Source organism: Microchirus variegatus (assembly GCF_963457635.1).
Source record: "Microchirus variegatus genome assembly, chromosome: 11".
Taxonomy (NCBI): domain Eukaryota; kingdom Metazoa; phylum Chordata; class Actinopteri; order Pleuronectiformes; family Soleidae; genus Microchirus; species Microchirus variegatus.
The window spans coordinates 6,562,077-6,585,656 of record NC_139812.1 but is presented as its reverse complement, the minus strand read 5'-3'; the positions used below and the strand labels follow the sequence as shown (position 1 = coordinate 6,585,656).

General features: G+C 43.1%; 1 protein-coding gene across 1 annotated transcript in view; it reads left to right on the top strand.

Moving 5' to 3' along the window:
- shtn1 (shootin 1) overlaps window positions 1-17,940 on the top strand; it is a 53,370-nt gene extending 35,430 nt beyond the window's left edge. Inside the window, exons 8-13 of the mRNA XM_083897727.1 lie at window positions 1,557-1,710; window positions 1,959-2,079; window positions 6,469-6,551; window positions 14,130-14,242; window positions 15,240-15,284; window positions 17,811-17,940. Of these exons, the coding sequence (XP_083753853.1) occupies window positions 1,557-1,710; window positions 1,959-2,079; window positions 6,469-6,551; window positions 14,130-14,242; window positions 15,240-15,284; window positions 17,811-17,921 (627 nt within the window). The 3' untranslated portion in view covers window positions 17,922-17,940. The remainder of the gene's footprint in view (window positions 1-1,556; window positions 1,711-1,958; window positions 2,080-6,468; window positions 6,552-14,129; window positions 14,243-15,239; window positions 15,285-17,810) is intronic.
- The last annotated feature ends 5,640 nt before the right edge of the window (window positions 17,941-23,580 follow it).

Here is a 23,580-nt window from a genome sequence, read left to right as displayed (position 1 = left end):
GAACCACAGCATAGATCACACAAATATTTATACAATAACGAAATGAAGCAGCGATAAAATATCAGCATCTGTGGTGCTCTTTATAAAGGTTATGAGCTTCCACCTTTTTGACATGAACTTTAGTGTCATCTACTGCTTACAACTGCAACAGTTAACGGAAACACAGATCAAAATACATCTTCTTTTACCAAATCTTTGAACATTTTAATGGAAACCTGGTTGCTGTCATGCATACAGCTCACGGCCCCTTGAGTGGCCCCCGCACCCACAACCAACATGAGACATCAGAGGACGCACACGCTCAGTAAAACCATGTTTGCCAGGAACACCAGGAAAAAATGATTTTAGTCTCACCTAATAAAATGTGCACAAGTTTAAGTGAATGTCTGACACAAACAACCACAGAAGTGCCCTTTACATCACAAACCCACTAACATCCATTATGACTCTGTAATGCAGCCTTGTCACAGAGTCTGCACTGGTCTGTACTTTTTTCAGTTTGTAGCTTTGTTTACATGGACACAAGTAATCAGAATAACAATATTGTATGTTAACATGCCAATCCGTAAAGTCAGTGGTTTGGTTCTATCACGTGTCTGATCCACATAAAAGTGACATATTCCATATATATTTTTTATAACTGCTGTATTTTCATTCCAAAAGAAATAATGAACAGACATGAAAGTGACAGACACAGAAGAGGACAATGAGACAGATATTGAGCAGTGAGAGGACGAACAGCCACATTTACAATTTACACATGTGCAACATTTACATCTTCTACTTCTGGAGAATCAGACAAAAACTGAGCAAGTCAAAAAAACATTCTGACTGAACACTCGATGCATGTGTACACACATCACAATCAGATCATTTTATTTTGCGTCCATGTCAACAATGGAATAGTAAAAGCCGTATTCTGTAGTCCTGCACATGTTTATATTCATTTTAGTTTTATATTTCACATGATCCTATCATTACAACAGATAAGCTGTCCTGTCCTTTTTGCGTGGTTAGGGGTTAAATATATGTAGGCATTCTCCGTGTTTGTATTACACCTGTATTTCCTCAAAGTCATTTGCATCAAAATGACATGGATCAATAAAGTGCTGGTTAATTACAGAGGCTGGAAACGCCTGGAAAATGATCACAGGCCATGAGAGCAGAACCTCAGGGACCATGACCTGCCAGATGAATTATTATGAGCAGCAGTGTAACCCTCCTTCAATCACCATCACCACCACTGTATCTCTGTGGCTTTGATGGAAAACAATTACAGCTGAGTGGGATCACTGATCTCTCATGGTGCTGGGATGGAGCTCGTCTTACGCTTCGTTTGAAGAATAATTAAAACACTGGTTCAGGAACAGAGGTTGTTGAGCCGCTGACTGAATGTTAACTGGCAGCCACCCAGTGCTACTCAGAAATCATTAGCCCCCACTGCCACAGTGCTGGCAGGGAAGTAGGAAAAGAAAACATGGAGTTTACTGTATATGAACATTTTTGTTTACTGAGTGAAGAGGGTGTAGTGAGTGTTGTGGTGGGTCTGTCCTCAGATAAAGCAGATGGAGGACAGGCTGAGTAGCTGTGACACTCAGAGGGAGCTGGCAGCATTGAGGCGCAAACTGGAGCTTGTGGAGGAGGAGAAGAGGGAGTACAGTGACAAATGCACCAAGACTGAAGTGGAGGTCAAGGATCTGCGCTTTACAGGTGACGATATATTTGGAGGTGTACAGGGCGTTACACTGTGCACTATAGAGGACAATAAAGAGGGAATGCCATTGTGTGTATAGGTCACCACAAAACAAACAGAAGCATGTTTGAATTAGAGTGTGACCATGAGATTCTCCTCCTGTCTTTTGTCAGCACAGAAGCCCATTAGCTGTTTCCTTCATTCTCGACTAAAATAGTTTTCTGCTCTGTATGTTTACTGCAACTGGACGTGGTTGACTGGCTAGTTGAAGAGCTCCAGAAGAAGCTGCAGGCAGCTACCAACCCACCCCCTGCTCCTCCACCTCCTCCTCCACCACCTCCCCCACCGCCTCCACCTCCATCTGCTCTGGCCTCCAACCCTCTCAGGTTTGATCACACTCTGTATGCTCAAAACATCATCATTTCTACTTAGATTTAGAGTAAAGAAATGCTAACATGGTTGGTATGGTATGGTAAGGTACACTATATGGACAAAGGTTTTCGGACACCTGGCCAGTACAACAGGGACTGTAATGATATACTCAACAAAAATATAAAGGCACAAACTTGAAATGGTGAACAAAAATAGAATGTCATGACATTTGCTCAGATTCTTGATGCATTTGTTTATGGAATGATTTGTTCTGCTCAAACCCAGTAGTCCAGTGTCACTTGGCCACTCCTATTGACTACAATCTCAGATTGAGAATTTCAACTCATGAGAGTCATGGAGCATGACAGAGTGGTCAATATGCGTGACCAGTACACAAACACTCCTTATGGTCTGGTCAATAAAAGGGCACACCAAAATGTGGACTTGTGTCAATTGTCAATATGCCATTGATGTCACAAATCATGAGGGAGCGTGTCATTGGCATGCTGAGTGCTGGGTTGAGCGTTACAGCTGTGGCAACACAACTGAATGTGCATCATTCCACTGTCAGCCGCCTGTGGACTCGTTTCAGAGAGACTGGAACGACAGCGAACCATGCACATGCTGCCGGCCACGTGTTACCACGCCCGCTCATGACCGGTACATGCGGCTCCAGCACCTCCGGTTCTGCCCAGCGACCAGAACTGCCGGTGAGACTGTTGGTCTGCACAACAGGCGGATTTCAGCGCAGACAGATGTTATTGAAGTTTGTGTACTTGGATCATCGACTCCCATTGTGTTCTTCCTGCTATTACTCCAGGACATTTTTGTTTTGAAATCGATCCTAATGCTCGCAAATTAAAGCCACTTTATTGATAAAGTTGTACTGTTATTTTTGGATAGTTACTCTGTTTTGTCACAAACAACTACAAGTTTTTCTTTGTGCGTTTATATTTTTGTTGAGTGTGCTTTAGTATGGAGTTGGTCCCCCTTTATTTTCTACATTTCCTGGAAGACTTTTTATTTCTATGAGAATTTATGTCCATTTATTAATTCATTCACAGTGATCAAACAACCCTAATTCAAATATAAAGTTTATGTTTTTAAGACCCACAATACTGTGAAGCGTGTAGTGGCCTCTGCGGAACTTCAACTTGTATGTTCTGTGAAAAAAATGAAAATCATATATTTAAAAAAAAAAAAAAAAAAAAGAGGTATGACGTCGCTGAGCTGAGAGGTCGGACTGGCGCTGAGCTCCCGCTGCCATCGACCATCATTTTAATTTTACCCACCATATCTTGCTGGCCGATTTAAGGTTCCTAACGATGTCAAGCAAAGAAAGTGGCTCGCTTCCGCCCGAAAATACAAGTAAATCTCAAAGAATAACGAGGGACCGACCGAACGTCGAGGCGCAAGATGGCGGCCCGGGTGCAGCTAGCTCAGGAAGTTACTGAGAGCATCGGCAAGTTATTAGAGGAAAAGCTGGCCAAATTTACGAACGCACTTTAAGTTATGGGGACCGTATCTATGTTCCCCAGGTCCTATGTTCCCCGCTTTATATGTGACCGGGGAACATATGACCCTTTCTCTAATCCTAATCCTAACCCTACCCTTTTTCATAAAAAGGGTCCTATGTTCCCCTGTCACATACAAAGTGGACCTTTTTGGGAAAAACGGGGAACATAGGTATGACCCCGAAGTTATGACAACCCGGGTGGAAGGCAACAGTAAAAGACTGAAGCGGAGGGGCGAGTGTCCACTCTGGAGGACGTGCTAGCTACCACTGAAAACAAGCTCCTGGAAACTGAGAAGAAGTTACAAACTCTCGCCGAAAAAGCAGACGAATTGGAGAACAGGACGAGACGGGACAATCTCAGGGTTGTTGGCTTAAAGGAAGGAGCTGAAGGTGAGCAACCTGTTGCTTTTTTTGAATGCTGGTTGCCGAAGATGCTGAACTTGGATATGAAACGGGGCATAATTAAAATCGACTGGGCGCACAGGTGGCTTGGACCCGCTCGCGGCGACCGTCCCAGACCCGTCATCATCAAGCTGCACAACCCCGGGGATAAACAGCGGATCATCGTTGCACTGAGGGATAGACGACAGCTGACATACGAGGGACAGAAGCTGTACATTAAAGCAGGATTTCTCTGCTGCAGTGAAGGAGAAGCGGCGCAGCTTCAACAAGGTGTGTGAACGTCTGATCGGATTGAACATCCGCTTCTCCATGCGTTTTCCCGCCGTCCTAACCTTCACCTACAACGGAGAGAAACATGGTTTCCAGTCCCCCCGAGCTGCGCAGACATTTGTGGATGGACTGCCTTGAACTGTGCAACTATTACCGCTGGGTATATATACAGTATATTTTGTGATGAGATGTCACTCTGTAATTTTAGTTTGAACTGCTGTATTAAAGTTTAAATTCAGCTGTGCACATTAAGCCTTAAATAATTGTTTAGCTGTGATTATAGCCATACTGCACTTATACGATAAGTCAGGGCTGTAACGGCTGTGATGTTAACTCAAAAGGTTAAAAATTGAATTAAGCCTAGTCTGAAAAAAAAGAAAAGAAAAGAAAAGGGATGTCTGTAAGTTGGAGCTGTGGCTAGAGCATTATATCCCCTGAGGAGCTTTAAATGTTTGGTTTTTTGGACTCTGAAGTGATGTGAATCTACCTGGGTCGTGGGGGCGGGAGTTTCTTGAAGAGACTGAGGTTGTTACTCTTCTTCGGTGCTACCTGCGCTTTCAGCGTCATACCACCTGTAACTGTTACACAAACCTGGTTATTATGGCTGTGTTTTTTGTTTTTTGTTAGGCCTGTTGAGGCTGATTTCTGTGTTCAATGCCCATCGTTCAAAGGCAGTTTTTCTGTTTGCAGTGCTCTGAAATGTAAGACTACCTCCTCACCACCATTATACCCTGTCGAATATATATATTTTTTTTCATTGCTCAGGACCCTGAACCTTATTGTCCGGTGCATTATTACCGTATCTTGTTTTCATATAACAACCATGAGTGACGTAAATGTTAAGGGGATCGGCCATGTTGTAAAAAGGCAGAAGATTATTTCTTTATTAAAGAGAGAGAATGCACAAATTGCCCTTCTACAAGAAACATCTGACAGATTTGGAGCCAGTAAATTAAGGAGAAGCTGGATAGGCCAGGTATACTACTCATCCTTCAATTCACATAGCAGAGGAGTGGCCATTCTTATTCATAAGAAATTACCGTTTACCTTGGACGAGGTTATTAAGGATGATAAGGGATGATTTGTTATTATCTCAGGTTTCCTTTATGGGGAGCGTGTCCTCATCGGCTCCGTCTATGGCCCTAATGCATTCGAACCCTCTTTCTTGTCTAGACTGCTTGCAGCGGCATCCTCACATACAACCCCCTTCACAGTATTCGGAGGAGACTTTAATTGTGTTCAGGATGCTAGTCTCGACCAATCTCCATCAAAACCTGCTTTTACGTCAAAAAAGACAGCTAGGCTGAAGGAGCTGTGCACAGATCTGGGTCTCTTTGACATTTGGAGGATTATAAACCCAAGGGCAAAAGACTACACTTTTACTCTCACCCCCACCAATCTCTATCACGAATTGACTATTTTCTGGTGTCTAGAGGGGTAGTGGATAGAGTCAAGGAATGCTCAATTGGAATATGTACATTGTCTGATCATAATTCGGTATCTATGACTATATCCCCCCCCCATCTCGATCCCTCCACGCGCCACTGGAGACTTAATTCTTCACTCTTAAATAGCCCCCCATTTTATGATTTTCTGGAGAAGCAATGGGAACTTTTTATGGCAACAAATAACACACCAGGTATAAATCCATCCCTGTTATGGGAAACGGCCAAGGCGTTCATGAGGGGGTCCATTATATCTTACACAGCAGCTCATGAGAGAGACACAATCAGGAATCAATTGGAATTAGAACATTCGATCCAGGATTTAGAGAATAAATTCAAAGGATCTCCATCTAAACAGAATCTTAAAAACTTAGAAGCAGCAAGATCGGCACTTAATCAACTCTTAACAAGCAAAGCAGAGGCTTCTATCCTTTTTGCCAGACAGAGGCTATATGAACATGGCAAAAAGCCTAGCCGCCTCTTACAGAAGAACAGCGGGAGCTCCTGAATAGTCCGGTTACCAGGGAAGAGGTCCTGGATGCTATTCACACACTTCAGAGAGGGAAGGCACCAGGGCCGGATGGCTATGGGCCGGAATTTTATCAAAAAAATGAGCAGAGTTGTGATAGGCCCTCTGACCGATATGTTTTTGGACTCCTTCAAGAATAGATGTCTCCCTCCCTCCCTAAATTTAGCCAATATATCATTAATCCTAAAGAAAAATAAATCTATAATCTATATAAACAGTTGTTCTGTGTCTTCTTCCACAGCTCACTGTTGTCACTGATCAGAAAGAAGAAAGACCTCAGCTCCGACATCCCTCTGCTGGTTCAGGACTCTGCCAAGACAGCAGGTACACAGGAATATGGATTATATACTTGTTACAACCCTTCAGGTGCCTTTTAAAGAGAGTAACACAAATCAGGAGCTGGAATGAGTAATGGTTTCAAAAAAGAATACTTCTGTGGGGGAGGACAGGACTAAAAGACAAACCTGTCTATCAAAATACATACACAGGGTTACACACCTGCCACTTATCTAGTGTAACCTTTTCTGCTATGTGGTGTGTATGTAGAGGGTACCCTGGCCTACGTCCTTCCTCCCACCACATACCTCAGAAATTGACCAATTTCATCAATGCAGTTATCAATAATAGGTGGTGGATGTGCATCTGGGATGGTGTTTATTTTACGAAAGTCATGGTGCTCTGATGAGGGCTCCAGGGACTACTCGGTGGTGCAAATCCATTCTGCATCAGATTACCTCTTTTTTCATGATCTCCCTTTTAGGAGGACTGAGTGGATAGACATGCTACTTGATTTTCAGAGGCTTTGTCAGGACTATCTCATGTGAGATGACCGAAGTCTTGGAGGGAACTTCACCAAAAAAGATTGTGAAATTAGCTATCATATTTATAATGTCAGCACGCTGGTCATCTGTTTGCTTCAGGGACAGCATCATCCCAATCCTTTAGTAAATCAAAGTATTTACATTTTTCTTGCCCAACATTTAGGCCTGATGAAATGGTTCTAGATGTTATATGCCTAATACATATAACATAATTTCAACACTTTGGAGGGAAATTGGCGCCTTGGTCAGTTTGGACCACATTTGGCAGACCAACAACTTCACCAGGGCTTTAATGATTACTGGACCTGTGATTTTTTTGGCAGTGGGACTTCTTCTGGGAACCTGGTGGAAACACATTATGGTTAGTAAAAACTAATTTCCAGATTTAGTCTCTAGCTGGGGTCCCACACAATTAACTCTCCATTTTTCAAATGGTTCCCCTAGTACTGGAATTGGACTAAGAGGAGCAGAGGGAATCACCTGATTTGGCTTTCCAGCCAGTTAACACACATGACAATTGAGATAGTGCTACACCACATCAGACCTGAGTCTGGGATTCTGTTAAAGGTCTTTGTGACCTTTGGGAACAATAAAGTTTATGCACGATCACCTGATGAACCACACCCCAGTCCTCATCCTTTGTCATGTCACTCAACCACCGCCGCGCAGACAGATGATTCTACATCAAGAACATAAGCTACTTTCTTCCTCCTAGTTGCTCTAGGTGAGTTGGGCCACAATTAAGTCCTCTCTCGTGGCTGGCAAGTTTGCCGCTTAATGCCTAAGAGATTCTGAAACTGATGCCAGTGCAAGGTCATGCATGATCTGCTCTGTAAGAGTTATGACACTGCTGCATGGGCAGAATAATTCAATTAAATTCATTTTTATTTATTTGTATAGCGCCAAATCATAACATACATTATCCCAAGGCACTGTACATAGACAACATCATGGAGAGCAGAGAAACCCAACAATTCACACACTGGCCAAACACTAGGCATCAGTGGAGCAAAAAAAAACCTCTTTTAACAGAATAAGAAATCTCTGACAGAGCCAGACTCAAAGATATGCAGCATCTGCTCTGACCGGTTGAGGTGAAAGGAACAAATGGGGGACAGATAGGGGGGAGAGAAAGGACAAGAGGGAGATGAGGTAGAGACAGAAGAAAGAGACAAGGAGCAGATATACCACAATTGTTTATATATTTACTATGTCATTTGTACAAGCAGCAGCAGAGATTGTTGATAAAAATTATACTGATACTGACTTTAATTATAGCATCATAATAATGTTGATGATATGTATGATAATAATAATAGCCTCGAAACTGGATCTGGATCCTGCAACCTGCAAGATGTGCATAGAGGACAATGACTGTGCACTGCAGGCTTTCCCCTTCATGTCAAGAGAACTAGGTCCACCTTGCTTCAGGCTCACTGTCAGGTATAGCTGGCTCAGAAGCCTGAAGAGGAGCCCTCCAGTAAATCCGTGTGACCACACACACCCCTTTCAGAGGGTACAACAGAGCCAGTAGATCCCCTGCTGCAGGATTCTACTCAGACTACTTTCTGGTCACAAAAAAGACCAGCAGGTTCCACCCAGTCCTGGATTTTAGGCATCTTAACAGGTTCCTCAAAGTCATGCCATTCTGCATGTTGACCACGATGATCACTAGAGGGGAATGGTTTATGTCCATCTTGAAAGACGTGGTGAGGTGTACATCACTACCAGTTCAGGGTAGTATGGCCTTTTCCTTTCCCCACTTGTGTTCACCAGGTGCATGGGAGTGACCCTGCTGCCACTACAGTCACAGGGAATGAAGATTCTGCTTTACTTGCATGACTGGCTCATCTGTGCCCTATCCAGGTCCCAGGTATCTTGGCATAACTCTGAACACAATCACTATGAGGGCTTGTCCATCCCCTCAGCGAGTGGACGACATCAGCAGATCTTGGCAGTACATACATCTTCGCGTTCTGGGCAAAATGATAGCTCCCTCAGCTGTTGTTCCACTGGGCTCGCTGTCACTGTGACCTCTTCAGCAATGGCTGAACAACTTTCACTGATTCCCCAGTGGCACAGACACTTGGGAACACTTGAGACACTTGAGACTCTTCAGGCCCTGGCCCTGTGGAGAGAAAGGGCCTATTTGATAGTGGGCATCGATATGGGCTCCATCCCACAGACACTTGCACCTCTGGGTGGGGAGTACTGTAGCAGAACAGGACAGTCTGTGATCAATGGTCTGTTCTGGAAGCAATCATCAATATCCTGGAGCTATGCATCAAATGCGTCAAAGCGTTCCTCGGCATGGTCTTGGATTCTTGACACCAATAGTGGCTTATAGTGAATGTTTTCCATCAGGTGTCACTGGCCACTCTACCAGGGACATCTCCACATCGTAGGCAGCCCTGAAGGGCATACCACTGGAGGACATATGGTGTAGCCTCATGGGCAAAGCACCTTCTTTAGATTCTACAGTGTCAGCCTTGCTACCCCACATCTGCTGGCTGTGGCTCTCCTGCCAAGTTACTTGACGTCCACACAGTAAGCTGTGTACTTTGGATTCCTGGTATTCGTTATCCAATATTTAAAGCACTGCCTCTGGCGGTCAGTAAGGATGAAATAGAACGGAAGTTGTGCACGTAACTACGCAGTCCCGGCGGCATGGGCAGGCATTGGGGGGCCTATGGCTGGTAGCTGTTTATTTTATTTGGGTTTTGTTTTTTACATCGGAGTGGCCAGCTCACTATTATTTCTATCTTGGTTTGTCGATCATACAATTCAACCAATCCAACCAACGAACGAAAGCAACATGCTGGCCAATTACAGGTGGTGGGGGCGGGTCAACGATGAGATGGTACGCTGTTAGCACTTGACGTTTATGGTCGCAGTTGCTCATAGAGTCGCTAGTTACTAACAGCGCCATTCACTTCTTCTGGAAACCGAAGCACTGGCGTAAACATTCATCAGGGGTGTGATTTTTCACACCTTAAACTGCAGCGGTTTTCGTGCCTCTGCCACAAGTCTTCGTTTCACTCGCAGCATAGTCCGTTATTTTAGCTACCGGCAATGCCCGTTTACGTGCCTCCCGATTGTTAAAATTAGTTTTTCGTGCCGCGGCACCGAAGTCCATGCACTGTTCAACAGTTGAACTGGAGCGGTCTGTTTATTAAAGGAAAAGAGCAGCGCTACAAATAACCAGCGTACCTGTGTACTGCGTATGTGTGCCTCTGTTTTTAAAGTTTAGCGTTACTTTAGAGGCTCATTTTAACAATCGGGAGCACGTAAACATGACACGTGCATCTTTTTCCGGTCAATTGCCATGGAAACGTGTCATGTGTCGTATAGTGCCCAGCACCCCAAAATATTTTTTTTATTTTATTTGTGAAACATTTAGGTAACCAGTAGGGCTGCCACAATTATTTAATCGATTTTAGAGAGGTTTTTTTCTTTTTTTTTTTTTAACAATTAGTACAAACTTTGTAATTTGTTAGCTTCTTAAATGTGAATATTGTCTGGTTTCTTTGCTCCATTTGACAAAAAAATCATTAAAACTATGTTCCAGGTGAGCCTAGTTTGAGTGAGTGTAACTCACAAACTTTAGGTTACATGTAGGCAGAAGGGTCTCTCACTGTTGTTTTGGCTTACGGGCCGAACGGCAGTGCGGAGTACCCGGCCTTTTTGGAGTCCCTGGAAGGCGTACTGGAAAGTGCTCCAACCGGGGACTCCGTAGTTCTGTTGGGAGACTTCAATGCTCATGTGGGTAATGACACTGTGACCTGGAGGGGTGTGATTGGGAGGAATGGCCTCCCCGATCTGAACCCGAGTGGTGTTTTGTTATTGGACTTCTGTGCTAGTCATGGTTTGTCCATAACGAATACCATGTTCAAGCATAAGGGTGTCCATCAGTGCACGTGGCACCAGAACACCCTAGGCCGGAGGTCAATGATCGACTTTGTGGTCGTGTCATCTGGCCTCCGATCGCATGTCTTGGACACTCGGGTGAAGAGAGGGGCTGAGCTGTCAACCGATCACCGCCTGGTGGTGAGTTGGATCCGCTGGCGGGGGAGGAAGCTGGAGAGACTTGGCAGACCCAAGCGTGTTGTGAGGGTCTGCTGGGAATGCTTGGTGGAATCACCTGTCAGGGAGGTCTTCAACTCCCACCTCCGGGAGCTTTGACCAGATCCCGAGGGAAGCTGGAGATATTGAGTCAGAGTGGACCATGTTCTCCACTTCCATTGAGGACGCGGCTGTTCGAAGCTGCGGCCGTAAGGTCTCCGGTGCCTGTCACAGCGGCAATCCCAGAACCCGGTGGTGGACGCCGGAAGTAAGGGATGCTGTCAAGCTGAAGAAGGAGTCCTATCGAGCCTGGTTGGTTCGAGGGACTCCTGCGGCAGCTGACAGGTACCGACAGACCAAGCGGACAGCGGCCTGAGCAGTAGCAGAAGCAAAAACTCGGGTCTGGGAAAAGTTCGGGGAGGCCATGGAGGACTACTGGTCGGCCTCGAAGAGATTTTGGCAAACTGTCTGGCGCCTCAGGAGGGGGAAGCAGTACTCCGCCAACACTGTTTACAGTGGAGGTGGGGAGCTGTTGACCTGGGGACATCGTTGGGCAGTGGAAGGAATACTTCGAGGATCTCCTCAATCCCACTGACACGCCTTCCCTAGAGGAAGCAGAGGCTGGGGACTCAGGGGTCGACTCATTCATTACCCAAGCCGAAGTCACTGAGGTAGTTAGGAAGCTGCTCAGTGGCAAGGCACCGGGAGTGGATGAGATCCGACCTGAGTACCTCTAAGTCTCTGGATGCTGTAGGGCTGTCCTGGTTGACACGTCTCTGCAGCATTGCGTGGCGGTTGGGGACAGTTCCTCTGGAATGGCAGACGGGGGTGGTGGTCCCTCTTTTTAAAAAGGGGGATCGGAGGGTGTGTTCCAACTATCGGGGGATCACACTCCTCAGCCTCCCGGGGAAAGTCTATTCCAGGGTACTGGAGAGGAGAGTTCGAACTCTCCTCAGATTCAAGAGGAACAATGCGGTTTTCGTCCTGGCCGTGGAACACTGGACCAGCTCTATACCCTTCGCAGGGTGCTCGAGGGTTCATGGGAGTTTGCTCAACCAGTCCACATGTGTTTTGTGGACTTGGAGAAGGCTTTCGACCGTGTCCCTCGTGGCATTCTGTGGGGGGTGCTCCGGGAGTATGGGGTCTGGGGCCCTTTGTTAAGGGCCGTGCGGTCCCTGTACGACCGGAGCAAGATCTTGGTTCGCATTGCCGGCAGTAAGTCACACTTGTTCCCAGTGCATGTCGGACTCCGTCAGGGCTGCCCTTTGTCATCGGTTCTGTTCATTATTTTTATGGGGTCCGGTTCGGGAGCAACTGGATTCCATCTCTGCTCTTTGCAGATGATGTGGTCTTGATGGCTCCTACGAACCAGGAACTCCAGAATGCGCTGGGGCGGTTTGCAGCCGAGTGTGAAGCAGCTGGGATGAGAATCAGCACCTCTAAGTCCGAGGCCATGGTTCTCGACCGGAAAAAAGTTGGCTCGGGCATCTGTATCGGATGCCCCCTGGACACCTCCCTCGGGAGGTGTTCCGGGCATGTCCCACCGGGAGGAGACCCAGAGGAAGACCCAGGACATGCTGGAGTGACTACGTCGCCCGGCTGGCCTGGGAACTCCTTGGGGTCCCCCCGGAAGAGCTGGAGGAAGTGTCCTGCGAGAGGGAGGTCTGGGCGTCCCTTCTCAGACTGCTGCCCCTGCGACCCGGCCCCGGATAAGCGGTAGAAAATGGATGGATGGATGGATAATTGTTTAAATTGAAGTAACTTATATAATGAAATATTCATTTTTATTTTCCTGAGTGAAAATGCTGTAAAAATATCCACATCCTGTGGTTTTACACCTCCAGCACACTGTATCTTTTCTTCCTCCCTGTCATGTATGTTCATTTTGTATTTTATTCTCCTTAAGACTCCTGTGGCTCATGAGTTTCAGTGTAGGAGAGCTGGTCTTGAATCCTTTTTTTACTTTTTCTTTTTTCCCTGTTTTCTTTTCCAATTCATTCCCTTCACCTCCTCCTTTGCAAATCAAAGTCACATCTGCATGGAAGGACAAACGCTGTAGCAAGTGGTTCCTGAGAAATTCAGACTCCAAATTTCCATCACTGGCCTATTAGGTCAGCATGACAAATTCTTCAATTAGTGCAAACAAAAGGAAGGAGCCTTGACTTGTCAGAGCAGGTAGGTCATCAGTGTTGACTGAACAGCCTGTTCTGAGTCCTCATTTTGATAAATGCTCCATGAATAAGGCAAGGCCTGAATTAGGCACTATGCAAATGGTATCTTCTTCTCTCAAGACCAAAAAAATGAGTCTCTTTCGAGCACTTAGGAGAAATATTTCAGCATTACTCTCACACAAATTCTTTTTGTGTGACATTTTAAAGACTTTTGATCAAGAATAGTTTGACTGTGTGTTCTGAATGGTCTGTGTTGGAAAATTAAATATTCACATTTCTTGACCTGCAGACTGCATTATTAGACTTTATTTTCTTCTCCCCTTGTGAAAACTTGACAAATTATTTTCCTCGTATGAAAATCTGGTGAATAGTGTGTGTTTTGTACGAGTCAAGTCATTCCATTCCATCTGAAGCTAACACACCACCAAGGCTCTGAACTCTACTGGTGTACTCTGATTATCACAAAATTAATGACAGCAGTTACCACTGTTCCACCACCACAGTCAGATCCATCATCGTCCGTCAAGCAGAGGTGACGAAAATATAGTTCAGTCTGCATTTGTGGCGTAATTAAGAGGGGAAAGCTGGAGTTTCTCCAACAGAAACCTGTTGATTGGCCCGAGGTTTGTGTCATTTTTAAGCATTAACATCCAAATGAGTTGTATTTCAAATGTAAAGCTAATGAATTACACATTACCTCTCAAAACCATTTAAACTCATTTTGGTTCTTGGCACTGTTCCCCAATGAGACAGACGCCCTGTTAATGTCAGAGAAGCCACTCAATACAGTGAGTCCATTCAAGAACACTGATGAAAGCTTTGTTTTGCATTGTTTGTGTGTGTGTCAGAGCCAGAAGTGAATGTCAGACAGCAGGCGGTGGAGGAAATGATGCAGAGGATCAAGAAAGGCGTTCAGCTTCGACCAGTCACCAGCCGCTCACCAAGCAGACCCAGGAAACAGGTGACAGATTCTCATTCATAGCAAGTATTGAGTGAAATATTGTTGAGACCACAGTATTGAAGCAGGTGATATTCAGGAGAAAATAAGATAAGCCACTGAATTCAGTGTTCCAACTGCAAGTCAACAGCACGAACCATGCTGTAATGTTTGTTTCACTTCAAAATGCTGGTCATTGTCACTGATGATAGACGATACACTAGTAAGCTGTGAACTGAGCTGAAGCAACAGGTGAAACCTGTTTTTCGCTCATGAACACATCTAAGTAATATTTCATTTTCCACCTTCGATTCTCATATTTATGTTCCTGTGACCGACGCTTTAATTTGTTGCTGAATATTTTGTAATTTTTGTATTTTTAGCAGCTGGAAGATTTTCTTGTAAGGACAAAATCATGCACATGCTGCACTGTCTGAAAGTCACAAGACTGTTGATACGAAAAGCCAGGAAGAAGCTTTTAGAAATTCGAGCACCAGCATTTAAATTTAAAACACAAACTGCAGAGACGGGGGAGAGACATTAAGACCTGAACCCAGACAGACATTAAATAAAATGTGTTTTCTCTCCTGCTAAAAATCACCAACCTAAATTACACACGTGTGAGGCCTGAATGAGTGGGTTTTTTCTCACTGTTGAGCATCTAATGTGCAGTGCCTGTAAATCCATCAGTGTGTGGGATTAGCTAACAGCTGCTTGTTTCAACACATAACACACAGCCAAGACATCTTTCAGTGTGCGTGCTCCTCCACCTCAACAACTCTGCCAAATTAGATAGCATTAGGACCTGCTCTGCAAGGTAATTAGAAATAATGAGGATGGGAAAATTGACGTGACTCTGAGTGATTGTGTGTGTTGACACATTTTTTGCGTCTTGTAGAAAGTATACGTCACCGTACCATACCGTCTTTGCTGATTGAGGAAAAATAAGTATAATGGGTCAGGCTGCTCTTTATTTACCAAACCCATCTCTCTCCTCTTATTTCCCTTTTGTCCGATACAGAGGCTTCCATCTAATTCTGCCATTCAGGAACTTAAAGGAATCATGGTAATGACCCAACAATCACATATCCACACACACAATGTTTTAGTGCAAATTCTACTGTATAGAGAAGTGTCTTACATTTTAGGGTGGGTTTGTACAAATATACAAATATACCATGTATTCAGCAACGCTCTTCCAACATCATAAATGTGTAAACACTGAAAAAATACATTTTCAAATATTACTTTAATAGGTAAGAATTATGTTCATTCAAACTAAAGCATAGTATAGGAAGTCACTTATTTTATTTAGGTATTAACTGAAGTAATATTTTGTCAAGTTTGTCACCCATTGTTTTTTTTACAGTGAATGATACATTTGTGTGAGCATGTATTAAAAGAGCTAATAAGCAGAATTAGCCCCACTGTAAAACAACAAAGGCTAAGGTCTTATCCACACAGAGCTTTTCCTCTACGATCTTATGGAAGCCTGTTACCGCCAGAAAAAAAAATTAATAAGAGGTATTTCATAATTGTGACTTTTATACCTCAACAAGCATAATTCATGTGTGCAAACTTTTAAAATAATCCATCTTTATTTGGATAAGTTATCCAGGGTAACTAAGGAAAGAAAATACAAATCATAAAGTCCAAACACAAGAGGAGGAAAACAACAGCGACAGTGAATGCAAGAGCAAGAGAGAGGTGGAATTATCACGTCTTGTGTATTGATGTATAAAACCTGTGATGTTTTTTGAGGTAGGAAGTGCTACCTCAAAAACTTGTCAGTTTGTTCACACCATAGCACTGAACCATGTGAAAGGATTGAGAACATACACAAATTCAAAGTCTAGAAAACATCAATGATTTTATTTGTCCGGGCAAGAAAAGTTATTTATCTTTCTGGCCTTAAAACAGGGGTTCTCAGTTTTGATACCTGAGGGCCAATTTAGGAACCCAACATTGGACTGAGGGCCGCCAAAGGAAAAACAAAAACAGAAATAAATCCCATTTGTAATAATTTTAATGACCAGATTGCAGTACTACAGTTTTCACTTATTGGTCTGTATCCAGTAATGTCCAATAAACATTTAACAAGCTTAGTAGCTCCTGGATTAAAACTATCAACTATAACTGTAATTCATTGCGGGATGCCAGATATTTTTCTGCGGGCCGCCATTGGCCCGCGAGCCACACTTTGAGAATCAATGCCTTTATACAATGTGTGAACTTTTTAACAGAAGCAAAGTCATATGTGATTTTACTGTGGCATTAATGATGCTGATTTGATCCTCTCATGCACACACACTGAAATGATAATAGGTAGCATTTGGGCTTCTTTTAAGTGTGTTAGCCTCTTCTCTCAGTGTCAAAGTTCACATTGTGTATGACTGAGTCAGGCATAGATGAAGGTTCTTACAGGATTGTCTCTAGAGCCAAACATGAATTTACCTCACAGCTAAATCATTTGTCATTAACTGAAGTCTTTTTATTAGTATTTACATAAGAAGGCCAGTGGGGGCGCCAACAGTAGAGAAGAGGAGAAGACTTAAAGATGAGGACCGTAAGGAGCTGGGCGAGGATCCTTTTCTTAGCTGAAGTCCAAAAATATCAAAAGAATTAGTCTGTTTTCAAGGTGAAGTGGTATTAGATCATTCACACTACTTCAATGTGAAGGCTGAGCAGAACTCTCCTGTACTGGAGTGCCTGTCCTATATGTGAGGAAGATTCACGTCATGGAAATGACATCAATGTCTGCTTCAGGCAGAGATGAGCAGATATATGATAGACAGCATTGTATCTTTTCTGATACTGGCAACAAAAAAAAACACTGGATCCACTGTAGAAAAAGAAAAAAGTCAACTCTAACATGATATATGAACTATACTTAAGTCAGGTCACATGCTGTACCATGTGACAAGGATGTGAGGGAGGCCAAATGCACATTTGGACCATGATGTTTTAGTGATTGCTGGTTAGAGTTAGGTGATGACTGCAGTACAAATGCAGTGAGATTATGTGATGGACTCTGTTTTAGACTCTAAAACAGCTGCTCATGTGAAAATGGCCCTAAATAAAAGTAAGTCATGTCCAGTGTTACACTGTGTGTGCATTATGATTGATCGCTGTATGAACCATGTCTGTCATGGATCATCTGCACTATTTTACTCGTTGAATGAGTTGTTCTCCCTCTCCACAAGCCTTTATTTTAATAATAATTTCATAATTATAAAATTGCAGAGTTGAAAATAGCAGTAACATGATAATGGCTTCAAAGTAATTAAATATACAGTCCATTAGTGAAAAGTGTGATTTTTAACAAACAGCAGACTAATTGCATTTGACAGTCAGAACAATATATACAACCTTTAGATGTTGTTTTTCTTTTCCTAAATCATTCAAACACAAAATTTTATAACGAAATCTGTTTGTTCCAAAGGTTTTTGTGTGACATACAGTGGTAGATATATAAATAACATGAGTGCCATACATTCAGCCTGGTTTCACTCAAACCACACAATAACATCTGTAATTGTTAATAAGCAGTGTTGTGTTTGTCCGTGTGCTTGTCTTTGCTGAATCTGCCCAGGACAATTTCAGCAGATCGTCCCATCAACCAAAGGCAGCACCTCCATCCACAAACAGTGATGACGAGCTGCGGAAGATTCTGATGCGGCGGCGAGGTGCACTGGAGAGCTGACACCACGACAGTAAGCTTCATCTAGTTCATCTCTCCAAGAACAAAAACTGCTTTATTACAGCTATCATATTGTACAGTAATGGTTGAGGTATGATCGTCCTTTAATTGTCCTACAATGAGGACATTTCCAGTGTTAAAGCAGCAAAGACAGTCATTGTGTGCAGTGGCTCAGAGAGTGAGAAAATGCACCTCACAAATGTGGGTACACCTACGTCATTACCAAAGAAACCTATGCATATGGTTTTTATGTGGGGACAGTGTTGGTATAGTCTGCTCTGAAAAGATATGATTTGAGAAAAAAAAATCCAATGTACCTGCTGTCTGAACACAGCCTTTGTGTGTGTGTGTGTGTGTGTGTGTGTGTGTGTGTGTGTGTGTGTGTGTGTGTGTGTGTGTGTGTGTGTGTGTGTGTGTGTGTGTGTGTGTGTGTGTGTGTGTGTGTGTGTGTGTCTCCACTACCCCCCGGTGTAAAGGGAACCACCAGGCTGAGATGGACTATGAAAACACAGGCTGGATGTGTGTGAAGGCAAAAATCAGTGTTTATCCTGTCATTTGTCTGTCTGTCAGTCTGTCAGGAGTGTGATATATGACCATGTGACCAGAGAGAAACAAACAAACTTCACTTTTTAGGTAGAAAAGTAACACAAAGAGAGGAACAAGTTGGAATTCTCAGGAAAACTTCCATTAAGGCATGCGCTTTGTTTTCCTTTTTCTTTCAACTTCTCCCTCTCTAGGGGGCGCCACAGCAGCAAGTTGGTGGGGGATCCACATTTCATCTGACTCAACCCTCCCATTTCTCTGGGCCTTAGATGAGCATACACGCATTTGCTTCCTGTTCTTCACTGGACTGTAAAGCCTGTTTATTTCCCTGTGAAACGGTGCCACATTTGTAAGGAAAATGCAAACAGCTTATTCTGCTATTGACTTGTTGGTGTCGTTTATTGGATCGAATGATTTAAGTATGAAGAAAAAAGACATATTAACAATTTAACTATGTATTCATTTAACAAACAGAGGCCTCAGCAGCATTTGAACATAATGTTCCTCCACAGGTTCACAAGGCAAGAGGCACCTGACTGTCAGCAGCTGGGTACACTATCAGAATAAGCTATTTGTCATTGGCATAGAAGATTTGGCAAGTTATTCATGGGTGCAGCCAACAGACTCAACTCTGCTGCTCAGCCCACAAACATGGCTCCATTTAAAAATGTTAAGTGTAATTTTGATGGCGCCCTTACTCCCTTTTATTTTGGTAGACAAACTGTTTAATCCAAGATATACAGTACTACGGAAGTGACGTTTTCTTTCTTTTCCCGCTGCCAGATGTTATTATTATGACTGTTGTTCTGATACTAGCTTCAAGACTGAGCGCCTGCACAATTTTGTATTGTCCTTTTCAGCAGTTATAAAAATAAATATGCCAAGTGGCTAAAAAACAAAATAATCTTATCAAAAAGGAAAATAAATGATATAAGATGTATTGTTCCAACAAAGAAATAATCAACCAAACACAAGTTTATAATACATTGAAAATGATTTGACAGTATTATGAAGAGTCAGTGGTGGACATGCAGTCAAACCTGTTCGTCAGTGAGTCAGAGGTTAGCAGGCGTTAGCGTGGACCAGGAGCACATTTTCATTTTATCTCACTGAAAAAACATTAACACTGTCCCAGGGATCATTCAGCTCCTCTTACTCGTACTAAAGGGAAGCCCAGTTTATTGTTTTGCAGTGTGAGTGTACAATGAAGCTGGATTTTTTTGCAGCCTTGAGTCTTTTTCCAAAGAAGAGTGCGTCTTTGAATGGCTATGTCTAGACAAGTGTTAACCTTGTAGCCACCCAGTGAGCAATTACAGGCCAGATTTGGTTTCCACCTCTCCCCTCACTCACATGTATAACATCACACCCCCACACCCCACACCATCCACCACCACTATTGTTTTACGCCGCCATTTTATGTTGGCCTCTGCCTCCAGTTCAGCAGACAAGATACCAATTTTCAGACTTTGATTTTAAATCAATAAAAGGTTCAGAAAAAGAGTCTGATTGCACATTTAGCAACTGAAAGTTATTCTTCATCATTTTGTTTGTGTGACTACACTGATCACATCCTACTTTATCCAGAGCCTAGCAAGCTTACGCTCAGTGAAAACATGGCTACCAATGGGAACAGACTTCTTTTTGGTCGTTAGTGTCACAGGAGTTGTTGATCCACTGCTGCCTCCATCACTAAGTTCAAATGTCTTATTTTGTGAAATCCTTTGTTCAGATTGACCTCAGTGACACAAAGTGACCACACGAGGCAGCAGAGGACCAGCAGCTCCTGTGTCCCCACCGGCTAAAATCACAGATTTTCTCTATGGACTTTGGTGTGGGAGAGTGAGTGGTTTACAAACGTTTTCCTGTTTCCTGTTGGAAACGTCTGTCATGACCTCTGAACCCTGACCCCCCAGTTTGTTTTGTTATGTTATTAGTGTTATTAGTTCATGTGGGACTTCACGATTTTGTCTTTGACTCGTGTTTCACATTCAGGCTGCATTGTCTTGCTTTGTTTTAGATGTTTTGGTCTGGTGTGACTTCCTGTTTTACTTTGTTGTGTCTTATTTTGCCTCCACTCAGTTGTTCCTGCTGTAGTTATCTTTATGTAATTGTCTCTATGGCTTTCCTGTGTCTTCCTAGTGTATTTAGTCTCTGTGCTCCTGAGTCTCTGTCATTTCATCTTCTCCTGCTCCCTATGATTCTACTTCAACAGATAAATCACAAATAAAAATCAGAACATTAAAAGAAAAATCGACACTACAAAAGTAAAACATGATTTAAAAAAAAAAGAGTAAGAGAAAGGGAGAGAATATTTTGGGAGTGTGAATTTGAATGAACTGCAGATGATGAGTTTCTGTCCCACGGCCACGACTTGATTTATGTCATTCTAATTTGCAGTAGATGTAAAAGAAACAGTGCAGCTCACAGTACAATAGTGTGTATTAAACAGATTCTGTAAATTGATACTCATCAGTTTCCAGTGTCTCATTGTCTCTCTTTTAGTCACTGGAAACTGTTTATGGAAACTATGTTTATGTTTATGTTTCTGTGTAAAAAAGGCTCACTCTCCCACACCAAAAGTCAATAGAGGAACTCAGAGATTTGATTAAACCCCTGCTGCCCCATCACTAACTTTATAGGTGTTATTTTGTGACGTCTATGTTTGAAATCTTCATTTTGGTTTACATAAGTGACAGACCCGGAGTCATTACACGAGGTAGCTCCTTTGTCCCCATGAGCTTAAAGTAGACATATTATACCCGATTTACATATTATTACACCTTAGTTCCCTGGTGTCCTAATGAACATGTCTGTGACATGCTTTGGTCTAAATACCATAAACATGAAGCACCACAGCAGTTCAATCACCCTGCCAAAACAGCCCTGTTCAGAACGCTCGGTTTTTAGTGCCTGTCTCTTTAAATGCAAATGAGACACAGGAAACTACGTCAATGTCACTGAGGCTCCGGCAGCTAACAGCAGTTAGCATTTGCAAAAGCCATTGTCATATACTGTATAATATGTATCCACTGGACACGTAAATCCTCTGAGGCTGGAAGTTTGTGTACAACTCTGTGCAGCCAAGAATAGAACACTTCACAGACTTCCGCTCTTCTGGATACTATTGCCCTCGCCTGGACTCTCACGTTTTTTAGGGACAAAGCGGAGCTCCACGAGACAAAAATTCCAGGAATTTTGTCACGATCTCACCTGCACCTTCCTCACATTTTTTGGTTTTATTATTGTTTTGTGTACTGCTGCTGCGTGCCTTTCCTCCTTCTCTCTCTGCAGGGGGCGTGGTTGACCTACTTTCCCTCAAGACGCTGGTGATTGACTACACCTGCGCAGCTCCGCCTCACCTGCTCCTGCTCTGCAATCAGTAGGACTCATAAGCGGAGCCGTTCCTCGTCACCGGCGTCAGATCGTTGTTCACACTCAGTTGGTAAACGTCATGCAGTTCCTCTGTCGCTTTACTTACCGTCTGTTGGATACTCACTCGTCTCTCCTCGCTCCAGGTCGCCACGTCTCCTGCACCTCCGAGAAGCCACTGGTCGTTGTTCTGTTTCCCTATTCTCCTGGGAATCTCCTCTGCTGACTTCTGAATCCAGTGAGTTTGTTCCGTGCTGGATCGTCGCCATTCCGCCACTCCAATCCTGCCGCAGCTGCATTCTCCTTTATCTTTCTCTCTGTCATTCGCACGTTCACTTCCTCTGGTTTTGGAAGTCGCTTTATGTTTACCTTAATTGTAAATAAATATTACTTTTGTTTTGAAATATACCTACCGTCTCCGTCTGCTTCCGGGTCCACCTTCATACTAATCCTAACAAATTTAGCCCATTGTGACGTAGCAAAGTCAAAGAGTGCGGAAGTCAACATCATGTTTGATGTCCTGTACTTAGACTGAGGCAGACCACAAACACATGAGTGAGTCCCAAAGTATTAAAATTATTAAAGGGTTGATTTTGCATAATATGTCTCCTTTAAAACACTGATTTTCTCTGTGGACTTTGGCGCAGGAAGTGATTCCAGTGTTTTTCAGTCAGGAAAGGGTGGTGAGCATGTTTTACAGCACATTTTTTTGTTTGTTTTTTTATCAAGGAGAAACATTCAAGAGCGTTCAGTACAATTATACACACACAGAACAAAACAGAAACGTGCAGAAACACAACACAATTGCATATAATCACCCATCTATAATTTACAATGTGTAAAATATGAACATTTGAACAATGGATGTAAAACTTCCTCATTTCTCATCTAGATCTACTGACAGCAATTTTCAGTTGTCCCAGTAATTAATAATCTGGTTCTTCAAGTCATGTGATGGAGGTACTTAAAGCAGTTCAGGTCTCCTCAATCTTATATATTCTATCCATTTTGATCCCCAGTTAACTTTCTCTGATTGTAGTTTTAAAGCCAACATCAGTCTCTCCATGATGTAGATTTCAGTCTTCCAGTGTCAGTGCGTTGGGTTGTAGCCACTTTCTTGTTACAGCTTTCTTCGCTCCAATCATATCTTTATTAGGTATTTGTCTGCTATTGATTGAGTATGCAATGCCATGGTACCGAAATAGATTGAGCTGACATTTAATTGTATAGTAATTTGAAATATGTATTCCAGACAATCATGAATGTCATGCCAGTAAGACAAAAGATTTGGACAATCTCAAATGGAAATATCTTTGCCACACATCCTCCAACAACCTGTTCCACTCCAGTGATGGCTCCTCTGAGCAGGTCTTATAAAGAATCTTTTCCATCCAAACTCCAAACGCCAGCTATGTGAAGTTGTGGTTTTCCATTGTAATTTGCAAATGTTTTCCCTGACAGTATATGTGATTCAAACGATGCAGATTTTATTAAGTGGCTTCCTTGTGTCCACTCTGGCAGCCATGTTTCCAGTGAGAGTGGGCTGTGTCTCAGGCTGGTTCTCAGCTCAGTGACTGTACACAGTAAAGTCAGAGCCACACTAAACACATCTCATCCACTGTATTTGACTGTTGTCACATCCAGCTCTACTGAAGGTCTCTCTCTGTGTGACTGTAACATTTAAAACACCTGTTTTGTTTTTTGGTGAAATTCTGAATAAATTAAACTAAGATTGATTGTTTTCTTCTCA